At 39.3% G+C, this 14547-nt stretch overlaps 1 protein-coding gene across 1 annotated transcript in view; it reads right to left on the bottom strand.

The window, feature by feature from the left end:
• The window catches only part of SLC38A9 (solute carrier family 38 member 9), a 44185-nt gene extending 30048 nt beyond the window's left edge, over positions 1-14137 (bottom strand). Inside the window, exons 1-7 of the mRNA XM_058823639.1 lie at positions 13920-14137; positions 10578-10726; positions 2538-2670; positions 1817-1938; positions 1609-1672; positions 1405-1498; positions 245-415 (exon numbers count right to left, since the gene is read on the bottom strand). Coding sequence (XP_058679622.1) covers positions 245-415; positions 1405-1498; positions 1609-1672; positions 1817-1938; positions 2538-2670; positions 10578-10681 — 688 coding nt within the window. The 5' untranslated portion in view covers positions 10682-10726; positions 13920-14137. The remainder of the gene's footprint in view (positions 1-244; positions 416-1404; positions 1499-1608; positions 1673-1816; positions 1939-2537; positions 2671-10577; positions 10727-13919) is intronic.
• Positions 14138-14547: the final 410 nt, after the last annotated feature.

The raw sequence follows: 14547 nt of genomic DNA, 5'->3' as shown, positions 1-14547 counted from the left end.
ATTTAGGTTGTTTAAACTATACCGAGAAAACTACACTTTTGAGAGAGAAATTGAAAAAGTAGCTTTGACAACACAGAGGACTTTGCCTGTACCACCACACATAGTTACTTAGTCTCAATTGATTTTTCACGCAATGTAGCAGGAAAATCAAGATTACATAAAGTGGACAATCCTTTTCCAGTATAAGGCAGTCTTGATCTTTACAAAGGATTGCAGTAAAACTTATACAAAAATGTATACTTACTGTATATAAATTTCCCTGTGTTGAACAGAAAGTTGGACATAAGTACCCAATAAACAACCATGGCTCCAACAAGTGATACCATAGAAAATAAGAGGCTTGTCCATTGACCAAAGGATCCAAAGTAATACTTGCAAACATCTGGGAATTCCCAGTTTGAGGTATCTGTTAAAGCTGAAAAAGACACAAAACCCAAAAATATATCTAAACAAAACATTACATTAGAGTCAGTAGAACTATTCCAGTAGAACTATTCAGGACAAAATGTGGGGTTTTTTAAGAATACTCTGACACACATTCACAGTGATTTCAAGGACTAAGAATATTGCCAGTAACTTTAAAATATAGCACTCATTAAGTGTTTGAGTGAAGAAGTCTAAAGTAGACACTTTTACTGTGGCCATACTACTATTTTGAATATTTTCAGAAGCACTGAAATAAAAATGCCACCGTGCATTTGCAGCTAAAGCCTTTTGCAGAAGTTATGGCAAAGTAGACCAGATCATGAACTATTCCTCAACCTATTCCTCTGCCCTGAAATGAGTTCAGTAACAAACTGACAAAGGTCTTAATGATCTTTATTTCTGTACTACGGATTTCTAGTGAGATCCACAAAAGCACCAACCAAAGAAGAGCCCCAAGGTGAGTTTTGAACAACAGAAGTACATTCTAATTAGAGCCACTGTCAGTGACTGCTTCAGCTGCTGATAGTACTGAGAGGGCTCTTCAACACAGAATACACACAATATTAGGGTAATACAGGCACACAACACAAAGGGATACAGCTACAGCCTATGCTGCTCCACTGTGCAAGTTGATCAGACGTGTAGAGAACTGGACAGTGCTTATAGAGAAAAGATGCCTCTACCTCCCAAAGTTCCCAAAAACTTAGTAAGTAGACAATTGAAATCCTGCTTGAGAAGAGGCTGTGTTTGGCTATAATACCTAGGTCCTAAGAAACTGAAGTAATACCTAATGAGGGAAGACAGTCATTTAGCACACAGACCTTAGACAAAGACTACTAAAAATAGAGATATTCAAAGAACAGCTTTTATTTGCAAGTCAGGTCTAACATATAGTGAAAGACACATACAAACAGAATCTAATACATATTGGTATTTCACACTTAAAATATTTGCACAATGAAGCTTTGGATTTCTTACGTATCATTTGCCGTGATTTCACAACTCTGTAACAGCAATAAAGAGTCAAAATGCCCATCAGTAAGATGAGAATAATTCCAGAAGTGAAGCCTGCCTGTTAAGAGGGAGAAATACAGTTCATTTTATTTGTGAATATACTAGAAAAAAAGAACAGTAAGCCATGCTGCCAAACATTTTCATATGCATACATTTTTCATATTTTACCTGTTTTATTCCCCATGGGATACTTAATATGGAGGTACCCATCATGGTATTCCATATCATAAATCTAGGAAGAAAAAATCCAGTGAATATTTTAAGAACCAGTCTTACTTCACGCTGCCATCTTAGTTAACAAGAGTTATGTTGTTAATATAGAACATTCAATAATCATGCATTTTCTGGCTATTATAGGGCAAGGTATTTAACATACATTGTCACTAGACTGGAGTTTTTACCATAGCCATCTGTGCAACTGTCAACTTTAAAAGCAGTTCCTAATGGACTGTACACATAGATTTCATCAGGAGCTGGGAGGACATGGTCAGGAGCAATCTAACAAATGGATAAAAAACAAGATTTATTAGCAACATCAATGTAACTAAAATGTAACTAATTGTCCTAAATACAGCAAGTCAACTCCTGTAAGTCATGGGAAATTACAAAAAAAAAAAAAAAGAAAGAGAAAAGCAATAGAAGGTTGTACTATGCTAATTCTCTTCCTGGGGGGAAAAGACCAACAAACAGTTGATAGAATTTCTAGCTAGATAGCTAGAAAAATGCGTTTTTCTTCTGCGAAATGTGTGTAAGCACACAATGAACAGATCATGCTAACTCAACAGTTCAGTTATTGCAGCTAGCCACTGATTTAATCTTATAGGTGGGAGAAATCTGGGCAGCCTGGATCACTGTTATAAAATTAATGCTGTTTGTATATTTTCTTTTAATGGTGAAGGCATTGCACAAGAAGTAAATAACAGCTTGTGATAAAACAAAACCTTCTGAAGGCACTCAGCTACTACATACTTCATTCAAAGCAAACTGCAGAACAATTCTCCCCCAACCTTTATTTCTGCAGCTTATATAAATCCAGGCTGTGTAAGACCCAACATGCCAGAGGCCACCTACTTAATGAGGCCCTGTCTTTGCCTTACCAATGCCCTGTCTGCAGGGGATGTGAGCCTGCTGTAGTAATGAATCCGCTTATTCATGGCTGAAGCTTCATCAGTGACTCTTTGCATGTCATCATTCACACTTACTATGTTTGTGGGCTCCACGTGAAATGGTCTAAAGGAGGGGAAAAAAAGGGAAGAAAGAAAAACCCTTAAAATCATGGAACACAAGATACAACTCAAGAGAGCAACTCAGCAATACTCAGGATGGTTTTGTCATTCATTGACACAGGGCAAATGACAAAATATCAATGCCATTGAGGGAATTTGCCATCTGTGAAAGAACGGTGAGTTTATATACATATTAAAATGGCCTCCAGCCCAGATTCTGTGGAGCAACTTAACATCAGACCTAATATCCAGCTGTTAGTTTTCAACAATGAATCACACAGAGAAATACATGTTAATGAGCTTGGGCAAGCTTATTAGTGCTTTTAACTGGTGTTGCCAGAACTGCTGATGAGGAACAGAGGTAGAAACAGAAAGTGTTGAGAATGCAGAAGCAGAAAGCACAGAAAGAGGAATGAGCGGTGGCAGTGATGACCACATATGAAAAGATTAGGAACTACTAATCTATCTGAAAACACTATATGGAATTGTGTGGGGAAGGAACCAAGCCCAAATAAATCCATGTGGTCATATATATTTTGAAGTCAAGGCAACGGGGAATGGACTATGTCTCCCTTTCCTCTACTCAGCCTGAGGCATGTTCACAGGCCTGTTCACAGCTGCTGAAGGAGAAAACAGGAACATCGCATGCCTCTCATTTTCTCTGCAGAGGTACAGAGCAAGCACAGTGAAAGCTGCTGCAAAAGCTACACCACCATACATCTTCATGCAAGGAGCACTACCAGACAAATGTGTCCGAATCATGATATTGCTAAATTTTTTTTCTAACTCAAGTATAATTTACTTCCATATTATGCTCTTGCTTAAAAACAACATTGACTCCTAGCACTGAGAGGCTAATTTCTCAAACAAGACAGAGGACACTGTTGTCCTCTAAGCCTTAATACATCAGCTTTTTTTTTCTTTCAGCAGTAATTTACTTTCTAAAACTACCACAACAGCTTTCTGATCTTCCTCTTCCAGGTTGCTGTTTAAATCATTCATAAAGCCATAGAAGCAGAGATCACAACTAACTTCCCACCACTAACAACAGAAACTAGGTCAGCAATAAAGCCATGCCATTTATTCTGTAATATGAGCAAAATCTATTTGAATTTACTGTTTTTCAATACCCATTTCTGTATCAGACTACAAAGGAACTTGGGCAAGCCCTCCAACCCCAGCTCTCAATAACATCCATATAAAACTTCCCATTCTTTTTCCCAATTAATCATTTACTCATTTGTACTATGACACCTACATGTTATCTGTAAGGAAGATAAGAAATACAGTCCTGAAGTTCTTTGCTCTTTGTAAGACAGGAAGATAGGTTCCTATTCCTGTCTGCTTAAGGGGAGACAGTAGGTGGGAGTATCTATGAAAGTAAGAAAATCTGACTCACAAAAGGCAGAAATAGAGAATACAAACTTCTATCTCCACAAATTCATTCTTTCTTTTATCTTAATTAATTCTTACCTATTCCTTCATCATGGAAAAAAAGGCTTAGATTTGTTAAGTTGTCTCCTACTTACTGAAATGAAAATGAACACTTTTAAATTTTTAAAACATTCTCAATTGACTCTTCTTCCTATGATTATGACATAATGGGGAAAATACGTGTTTTATGTGTGTGCTTTTGTGGTGTTCTTATAAACAATTTAGAAAGATATCTCAATTTAACAGAAATAAATTTTAAGCAATAGCTTTACTACTCAAAACACAGGCACATGCAGCCAACTCACTCCACATGTAGGTAATATACAAAAATACTCATGGACCTTCAGTTCCAAAGGACTTTACTCATTTTATCTTATAATTTATTAGGTTGAGCAAATCATTGGACACAGCTAAAAAATATTTCACTAGAAGACCTGTAAAATAAAGACTGTAGTCATGAAAACATGAAAAGTAACTTGTATAAACTTGTTTAAATGCTGCTGCACCTCTAGTCAGCCCTCTGCTATTTTCTTTATGGATTGCTGACATGCACTATATTTAGAACACTTAAGTGTTTTGCTAATTATACAGCAGCTACATAGTGTGAAGACCTTCCTCTCTTTCCTCATCTCCATTTAATATTATTAGTATATCCCCATGAACTTTCACTGCAACTGTGGAAAGGTTACAGTGAGACCAAGTCCACGTTTTGGTTAAAAGTGAGTAGGCAGATCTGTGACAAAGATTTCTTTCAAAATGGTGTTCAACAATTCCTAGCACAGATGTTAAAGAAAATTCTTCCAGAGTGTAAAACAGTCAGAGATTATTTTCTAAAGCAATGCAGGTGAAATCCAAGGATGATTTTAAAATTAAAGTAACAGAAAATATGCATACAACATCCTATTTTGTGGGGAAAGCAGTGTTGTCAATGACCAAACAAATATAAAGAAAATAAATTATGTGTAGTACAAACCTATCTGTAGATAAAAAATTGTTTAAAGAAAGACATTTCATCTTCTTCAGAATTATGAACAGAATCTGGATTAAACAAGCAACTTATGGTCTAGCACAAAACAAAAGGGTATGATCCAGAATCTAACCTATGGGTGAGGAAAAGAAAAAAAAATTAAACAATCCCTATGAAATTGTATGTACCTATAGCTCCTGCTTCCTGACTAGACGGGTTTATTGTTGCCAGTACTTTGGCTACTTCCCCTCTTGATCCCTGCTACTGTGCATCTGTTGAGAATTAAAATTATGTAGAGCACCACTTAATTGGATTTCTTCCAGGGTACCACTGCACCACCAGCCCTGCTGAGAAAGTGACCACCAAAACATACTGACCACCAAACAATTTTATGTTATTTGCAGATCTCTTTGGAAACATCAATCGGACTTAGAAGCTGTGTGAGCAGGCTGGGAGGCCTGCTACTTACCTACCCTGATCTCCACTAGGAGAGGGTAGCATCCTGGTCAGGATGAAGGTCAAGGTATTGCTCCCAGCAATACCTACACAAAACAATGGTTGTAGGCCATACTCAAACGGGAGTCTGAGAAGCTCTCTCAGGGACGCAAAGAAGCTCTCAAAGACTGAGATTTTCAAAGCCCAAAGCAGGTAGGATATAATCTGGGATATATTTTGAAAAACTCTATTTAGAGACCTTATGTCTAGCAGGCAAGCACCAGCAAGTATTAGCAAGCACATACCAGTATCAGCAGCTACAACACATTCCCATAAAAAAATCTGATTTATACAAGCAATTATATCCTATCTCTCATGGGGCAAAATGCTTGTGAAAAGAATGTTGGACAATGTGATCTGGGGGAAGGGGAGAAATTACATAACTGTGATTATGATGTGAAACAATGCAGACAATTTCCATGCACTGAGATAAACTATAACAGCCCTTGAATTTCATACACACTGAAAGACACAATTACAATTACTGTTTCAGCAGCCAGACGGAAAACCAGTGCTCTTTTACCAGGGCAAACACACCAGGAAAACAAAGCTGTTTTCCACCAGACCATGAGAATGGACAATTTGCAGGACCTCATGCAGGACGTCCACATCTTCCATACATTACACCTGGCAGCTGTATTTTTCAGAAACCATTCCCAGAAATGGTTTCTGAAACCTACAGCTACACTCATCTTTTCTTGCTCTCACAAAACACAGTTGATTCTCTAGAGCTGGCTCAGGAAAAGAAAGAGTGCTTCTGTCAAAACTTCCTCACATTTTTAAGTTGAGTAGCAATTTTATAAGCAAAGAAAATGAAAAGAGATGCTCATGATAAGCAAAGTTCAAGCATTGGATTTGGAGGGCTAGAGGGAAGAGCATAACAAGAACACTAGTCAACTATGTAAAATTTTGTATAAGGGTGCTACATTCATCTTATGTAATTATCAGCAATGTACTACATCTTGTAGGGCAATGAAGGAGTAATACTAACACATACCTCAAGAACTTTCAGACTAAGTAATACTACTTTTTAAGTACCTTTGCTGAAGTATTTTTAAACATTGAACAACTGGTTCTTGAGATCTGATCAAAAACATGGTAAGTATTTAGCTATTACAGTATAATAGAGGTTTTTTGTACCATTATGTCTTTTAGCTCTACATGACAGTATTAATGACTTTAGACAAGCTTTTAAGCTTTAAACAAATATAGAAAACCTTCTTTACAGGATGCTTTACAATTTCTTTCCTCCAAACAGACCCCTTTAGCTTACTGCAGAGATTTCTTTGACACCCCATATCAATCATTTACTTTTTAGGGATGCAATAGGATTGCTACAGAGAAATAAAGCTACGAAATTCGTACAGCTTTATTGCCTTACTGAGTTACCAAATTATTATAGGTATGCTGCAAATGACACAAGACAAACTAAGGAGTAAAACTGATTCACTGTATTGGAAACTAAGGAAAGGAGAAGAAGTAATAAGAATAGGTAGCTATTTCATAATTGGCAACTACATATCTGGATAGGAACACCAGGCACTGGAACAGGCTCTCTAGGGAACTGGCCATGGTACCAAGCCTGTCAGAGTCCAAGAAGCATTTAGACAACAGTCTCAGGTACATGATCTGATTCTTGGGGCTGTCCTGTGAAAGGCCAGGAGTTGGATATGAGGATCCACAGGGGCCTGTTCCAACTCAGGATCCTCTATGATTACAGATATCTGTGTGCTTCTCTTAAGGAAATCTGTATCAAAGAATTCCACAAGTGACTTGGGTTTTACTTTCTAAGTCGTCTGAATTTACTGAAGTGTTAAAACAGTGTGCTTACAGTTATTTTGTAAGATCTTCATTCTCTTCGCAACACACTTTTCTTAAGTTTTTCTGCATTTATATCACCATTATAGCAATTACAGCAAGTTTCTTAAAATGTTGGATGCACTAAATATACTAAAATAACCTTTTGAAGCATAATGTCATTGCTCACACATTTTAACAAATTAGGAATCATAAGCTTTACCACACCACACTTCAATCACTATTCCTCTTTCCTGTAAAAGACAAAAGCTATTTTACTCATCACTTACCGAGAAATATGAAGGTTCTTAATTAAGGTCACAATTCTTTCCAATTAATAAGAAGCAATAATAGGAATTCACAAAAATATTGGCAAAATGGAAAAACAGAGAAAAACAGGGAAAGCAAGCAATGGTGTAAAATGATCGCGTTGGTGTGGAGTGGTAAAGGCATAATGAATGCAGAAAGGATAGATTTGCACAGGTTGCCGACCTTCTCCTGTGTTAAAAGAACTTTGAAAATAAAGGGAATCAACCGCTTTTGCATTAAAAAGGCTTCTCTGCCACCTACAGACACTGTTTAATTTACAGCTGATTAATTTAACTTAATGATGCCTCCTACGTTCTGATAACCTGTGGGACTTCAAAAAAGAATAGGAAAAAAGGCAGAATGCTTGATCCCTATTTAGCAGGAGGCATTGCGGAAGTTTTTTCATATGCAAAAGAACCAGCACAAAACATCAATTGCTTCTTTGAAGGTTCAAGTATTCCTGACCGACAACTGCAGTATCTGTTGACAATGAACAGATTTAAAAAGCAGTTTGAAGAAAAAAACAAACACCCTCTTTTCCTTACAATAATCACCAATAAACCAATGCAGGAATGATATTCTACTTTTTAAAGGGAGCTACAAAATGGGAAAAACATACTGAATACTGTGAAGAAAGAAGAGCAGTAACATTCTCTTTAAAAGGATTAAAAGTGGCTTTATATTTCCCTCAAACTTGCAAAACAATACTACACAAAGTAATTTACAACACTAAAAAACAATTTGTTTATTGTTCTTATGTAAACACTGAAAAGCATTCCTTTCAAAAATCCCATATCCTCCAAGCTGCTAAGAAAACCAGATAAATATGCAAATTCCTCAAATGTCAAACAACCCAAACAAAAGTACAGAAAAGCATTAAGACAGACGAACAGTAATTAGTACAAATCACACCCAACACTTGAAGAGCTATCTCAATCAAAGCAAAGCTACCAAGCATTCACTTGAGATCTAGTTTCTCAATACCAAATTAAAAAACAGGAACAAAGTAAGAGCAAAAGCACATTGCATTGTACTACTGCATTTTCACTACTGGATACTTTAATGCCTAACAATTCTCATTCCCAGGAGCCACTATTCCCTGAAGGTTTAATGAAGAAGCCCTTAAACTGTGCACTTGCTCTGACCACGACCGACACAGACTCCAATGGCCTCTTCTTCCTTATTTACTCTTTTAAAGTGTGGGGGCTGATTGTTCTAGTACAGAAGTGAACTTCAAACTTGTTTGACCCCTCTATTGTTTCCAGGCCTTTCAGATATCCCATGCCTCCTGCCCATCATCCTTGGGCCTCTGCACACCTGGAAGGCAAACAGGCTAGGTCGTGGAAAATGAGAGAAAGAATTCAGGAGAGGACATTTAGGCAGATCTGCAGAACTGAGACTGTGAATTTGGGCACACAATCCAAGTATACACTTCTGCTTTTAGTAAGAGAGCCAAATGCCACAGGCTATGACCTTTTATGAAGCTGAGTCTCCAGACTTGAGAAATCACAGGGAAAAAAACCAACCACACAATACGGAAACAATACCTATCTTCACTTAGAAAAGTGAGTCTTAGCATTTAGGTGTTTCAAAAAACCTCTCTCATTGCTACTGCAGCATCATCACAACACCTGAAACCCACTGCTCCTCAAACAGAACACATACTTCCTCCAAAACAATTTATGTTTGATTTGCTCCCGAAAATCATACATACACATTAGCAGTCTTCTTATGACAGGAAGGGATCAGATATTCCACAAAAAGAGAAAGATTTAATTTATGTTTATTCACAGTTGCCTTTGTCACCTGCAAGTACTCTACCGTTTCCTAGCCTTTATAAACATAATTCTGTATGCTCCTAGACCTGTGCTCCCTTTGTTCCCCTGGATTCACTTAGACCCTTATCCTCCTTCCTTTACTCGCAGAGAAGAGGATGTTCATAGGCTCTCACAGCTTTCCAAAGCTGGAGGCTGACAGCATCAAAGCACTATCCTCAAGAGCTTTTCATTTGCCGAAGCAGCCACTGACAACAGGATTTTGTATGCAACAGTGCCATCTTCAGTTCTTTCAGGAAACTGCATTACTGAAATATGATTGATGCAAATAGGAAAAAATTAACCATAAATTGGTCCAAGAGGTGCTACAGTGCTATTCCTTCACCTAAAAATGGAAAGCTGATGCCTTCAGCTAGTATTAGGAGGGCAGTCCCATTCTGATCTCAGTTTTGGTTCTACAACCAGCCCACAAAAAGTCTTAACTGCAGCACAGGAAGTCCTTCATTCCAAACCCCAATGTTAAACTCTTAAGAAAACATGTAAAATAACAACTTAGCTAGAGTTACTATTTTTGACGGCACAGTAATAATGCTGGACTGAGGAGTTTTTCACATTTGCTCATTCTCAGAAAGCACTACACTTTTTCTTAAAAGGCAGTAAAGGTAAGCTCACTTAGTACTAGCAAATAATGTATTTTTCCAGCATCACCTGCAGAATGCATACAGCACCATCTACACATACTGACAGCAACATCTGGCAAACTTGCTTGCATAGTCTCAACATTTCAGCTAGTTTTCCTAAATAAAAAAATTATGCTCCACTATACACACACATGCTGTTCCATGTTTGAAGAGCACTTTAAAAGCCTCACAATGAGTTCTTAATGGAGAACTCTCTCTGAAATTATGGTAATAGAAAAACCTTATCCTTATTAAAAAAACCATAGTAAGAACATCTGTTCACCGAGTGGTTGGAAATAAAATACTATCATATAGTGACAAAGTAGGAACTGTTTGCATAGAGATCCTGGCTTCCAAATTTTTTCTTCTGTCTCTGTAGGATTCTGTTGCCAAAAACAAAGATTAAACAACTCTTTGCCTCACAGTAATTCTGTAAGCTCATCTTTCCTCATACCTTTTGCACTTATAGTCTTCTGGATTAAACTGTATATTCATGATTCCATAATTGCTTTCATCACCTCCCACAGGAACCAAGATAGGTTTGGTATCCTCTTCCATATTTGGTGAATACGTCTCCTTTTAGATTCTGTCAGTTACTGTAGCCTGAAAAAAGGAAAAAAAGAAATGAGTCCACTGAGTTAAGCAAAACTATGTCCCTGCTATGAATTTAATGGGACAATGGTAGAGTCCCATGATTTCACAAGTTCCTGGGCTGAAAATCACCAGTAAATAACTTCAACATGCCACTTGAGAATTCTCGTTCCACAATGCAAACATCATGAGGCATGTACAGTGGGAAAGTAATTTTTTAAAACACTCTATCCAGCCCTTAATCTCTTTTAGCATCACAACAAGGCAGTATGAATTAAATATAAATTTCTGAAGGAGCTGTACTTTTTATGTGCAATGGCACTGCTGAGAACAATCTATCAGTTATAAGAGCCTACTGTTTCACTAAATTACTTCAAACTTTGCAGCAGACACCTATGCAGTTTATTCCAGCTCCAGTACATTTCCCGTAATAAGGATCAGATTATTGCAGTCTACTGTGTCTTTTGAATGAAAGGTAATAAATGGTTTAATAATGCATTAATAACAACTATTAGATGCATTTAAACCACTCCTGGAGAAAGAGTGGGGAGCAGACCACTTTTAAACTAACGGATTTCTACTCAGATTTAATTACAGGCCTCACAAGGAATTTTCTGTGGTCTTTGTGCAGCTCAACAAACATAATGAGCTTAACAGCTCTCATTTCTGTTATCTCCTGAAGAATTCCTCAGGTAGAACTCCTTCAAACAAAAACCTCAGAAACCAGGACACTTTCAAACAACAATGGTAGAAGTATCTGTTCTTCCATCTTTCAGAATGCTTTAAAATGTTAGGCTGATGGAAAGACAGATGACAACCAGAGCTGGCACAAAATAACGAAGGGTAGTGCTGGCTGTTTGAAATCTGGAATGGCAATGGAAGAAGATAGAAAGAATAAGGTGTGTATGATCCTTCTGCATCCTCACAGAAGTACACCATGAAGGCCCAATCTCAGAAATCACACCAACCCAAGTTTAGCAGACACAGTTCTATCCCTTCCTAGATGCATACTGCCAATCCTCTTCCATTAGCTTATCCTGCTAATACCCCTGGCAAAAAATCAAAACAAAACAAAACAAAGAAGCTGAAGGAGAGGATGAAAAATGAAAGTTATCGCTTTTCAACCACATCTACTCTCCTGGAAAACACTGATGACAAGGTGACAAGAGCTGCAGAAGCATTAAGATTGGCTCAACCTGCCAAGGAAGTGCTTTTTAGAAAACAGACACAGGTAATAGCTCTCTGCTCTCAAGAGAGTTTGATTTTTTCTGTGCTACTGCTGTAAAGAAAGAACCCAGATTTTATAGTATTCTGTGAATAAAAATAATCCAAAATATAACATGCACTAAGTTTGGCTTGACAGCATAATTTGAGGCTGGTGGAGCTGGTACTCACTCGACTCATTATGGTCAATTAGAAGCTGGGTCTGCAAAAACAGTTAATTTTTTAAGTACCTACTGTTGATAAGAATTGAGTTCATGACCAGCAAACTGGCTACTGTACAAATAGATGCAGCTATGACACATGTGAAGATTGGAACTGGAGCCAGTACAGTTTAAAGGACAACTGTAAGCAGAAAAGCAAAATGAAGAAGAATTAACCAGGTTAATCTCTCTTTTACCTGCAGAGATTAACCAGGTTAATCTCTCTTATGCCTGCAGAACATTCTATTGTTCTGCAAGCTGAAGCACTACATCAGAAGGGCAGGAAAAGGAAACAAGTGGGACAGAATTTAATAATCCAGGTTTCATTGCTGGTCATAAACTGTGAAGCAACACCTAAGCCTATGCAAGTTATTTTTCCACAGTCTCACTCTGGGCTACACTCCACATGACTTTTAGATGGTAATCTGAACCTTTAAACCTCACTGGCTCAGCCCTATGAGCTTCTGCTTTCACTGTCTTCAAGTTCTCTCAACCTGGTTTCAAAGTCTAAAATCACGAAGGAGTGAAGACAAGGATATGGCAGATTTAGAAACCTCACTGTAGCCTGTGATCTAATAATGTTAGCACTGGATAGCAAAACCATATTAGTTGGCTTCCACTGTGAATTTAACAACAGCAGTTTTACATGTGTGTGATGAAACTTGAAGATGAGACAGATCATTCAGAGTTACAGCCCAGGCCATGCAAGAGAGCTAGCAAACAGGTTTATCCTGGCAGGAACATAACTGTGCTCAGTTAGTCAATCATCCCAACTATCCCATAAGCATGGACTGTGCTTAGCTGGTATTTATCAGAGAACCACCCACAGTGGGCAGGAGAAGAAAGGCTGAGAGGATCACAACTCCCACGGCCTCCACCATGCCATCATGGTGCTGTACAAACAGCAGCTGGAGCACTGAGAGCTATTTATGCTTTATTTATTATTAAAAGTCATTATTTCTAAAAAGCACCTCACACTCATGGTTTAAATACCAGAATCTGCTAATCTAAGTATTTAGTTCAAACATGGAAATTATTTTTTTAAAGTGCCACTTGGAGTAATCTGGTCTTCTCTTAAATTCTGAGCAAGATGAATACAGTTCAAGGTATAATACTCAAGCAAGCCGCAGGCTGTGCATATATGAGAAATAAGCACAGTCTACACTGAAAGAGGAGAACTTCAACACAAGTCAGCATAGTTCTTCAGTTCCTGGAGCAAATCCTCAGTCAGAAGGGACTGAAGAATGCTACATTAGTCATGAAAGTAGCAGCATATATATTAAGAGCTCCTTAAAACGTGGACAGCATGCTGCCTCTTGTGGCACCTTATGGACACCCCAGCTTGTCCACACTCTCCTACAACTGAAATGGTTAAAGGCGATTAAAACTGCAACGTAAAACTATAAGCAACGTAAGTCAGCAATTTTTTGAGAAAAAAAACCTTCTGAATACACAAGCTGAACCTCTGCTGAGCTTTAATGTAGCTCTGACTGAACGAACAGGTACATAGTCAATGCTAAACGATAAATCTAATTAAATTAAAAAGACCCAGCATGTTCAACTAGATTTGTCTTCGACGGATAAAGCTCATATAATTTCTATATTTGTAGGCACTGCAAATAAATACTTAGAGAAACGAAACACTATCACCTTAGGCTAACTTACATTTTAAACAATTTTTGTTTTTAACTTAACGGGTTCTCCCTCAGGCCCGTGAAAACGGATGTAAACATTTCCCTGCTCCACGGACCGCCCGAAAATCTCCCATGCTGTTCCTTTACCTGCGCCCCCGCTCTGACGATCTGCCCGCGTTCTCCCGAACACGGCGTGGCCGGTCGGTGCCCTGCGGCTCGTCAGTGCCTGCAGCCGGCGCGGCTCCTCCCGGCCCCTCCGCCCCGCGGGTCGTGCCCCCGAGCCGGGCGGGCGGCGGGGACGCGGACGGAGACCCGGCAGCGCCGCCGCCTCCCCGCGCTCCAGAGCCGCCTCACGCCGCGAGATCCCCAAGGGCCGCTCCCGCCGAGCCGCCCCGCCCGGGCACCGCCGCCGCCGTCCCGCCTGACGCGGCTCCTGTACCTGAGGCTCGGCCCCGGCGGCGCGGCGCTCCCGCCGCGGCCACAGGAAGCGCGGCGGCGGCTCCGGGCGTGCTGGGGCTCCGGGCGTGCTGGGCCGCGTAGTTCCTGGAGCGGCTGCGCCGAGGAAGCCGCCCAGGCGCTGCGGAGCGGAGGACTACGATTCCCAGGAAGCGGCGGGGCGGTCTAGCCGGGCCGCCAGGCGACGGCCTCACCGTACGGACAAGCGGGAGCCGAGTGCCGGGAAGAAAAGATCTGCGCTTGCTGGTGTTGGCTGATAAGATGCCCAAAACAACAACAACAACAACAACTATTATTATTATTATTACTATTATTATTA

The sequence above is a fragment of the Ammospiza caudacuta genome, chromosome Z (genome assembly GCF_027887145.1).
Source record: "Ammospiza caudacuta isolate bAmmCau1 chromosome Z, bAmmCau1.pri, whole genome shotgun sequence".
NCBI lineage: Eukaryota > Metazoa > Chordata > Aves > Passeriformes > Passerellidae > Ammospiza > Ammospiza caudacuta.
This window is presented reverse-complemented; position numbering and strand designations above follow the sequence as displayed.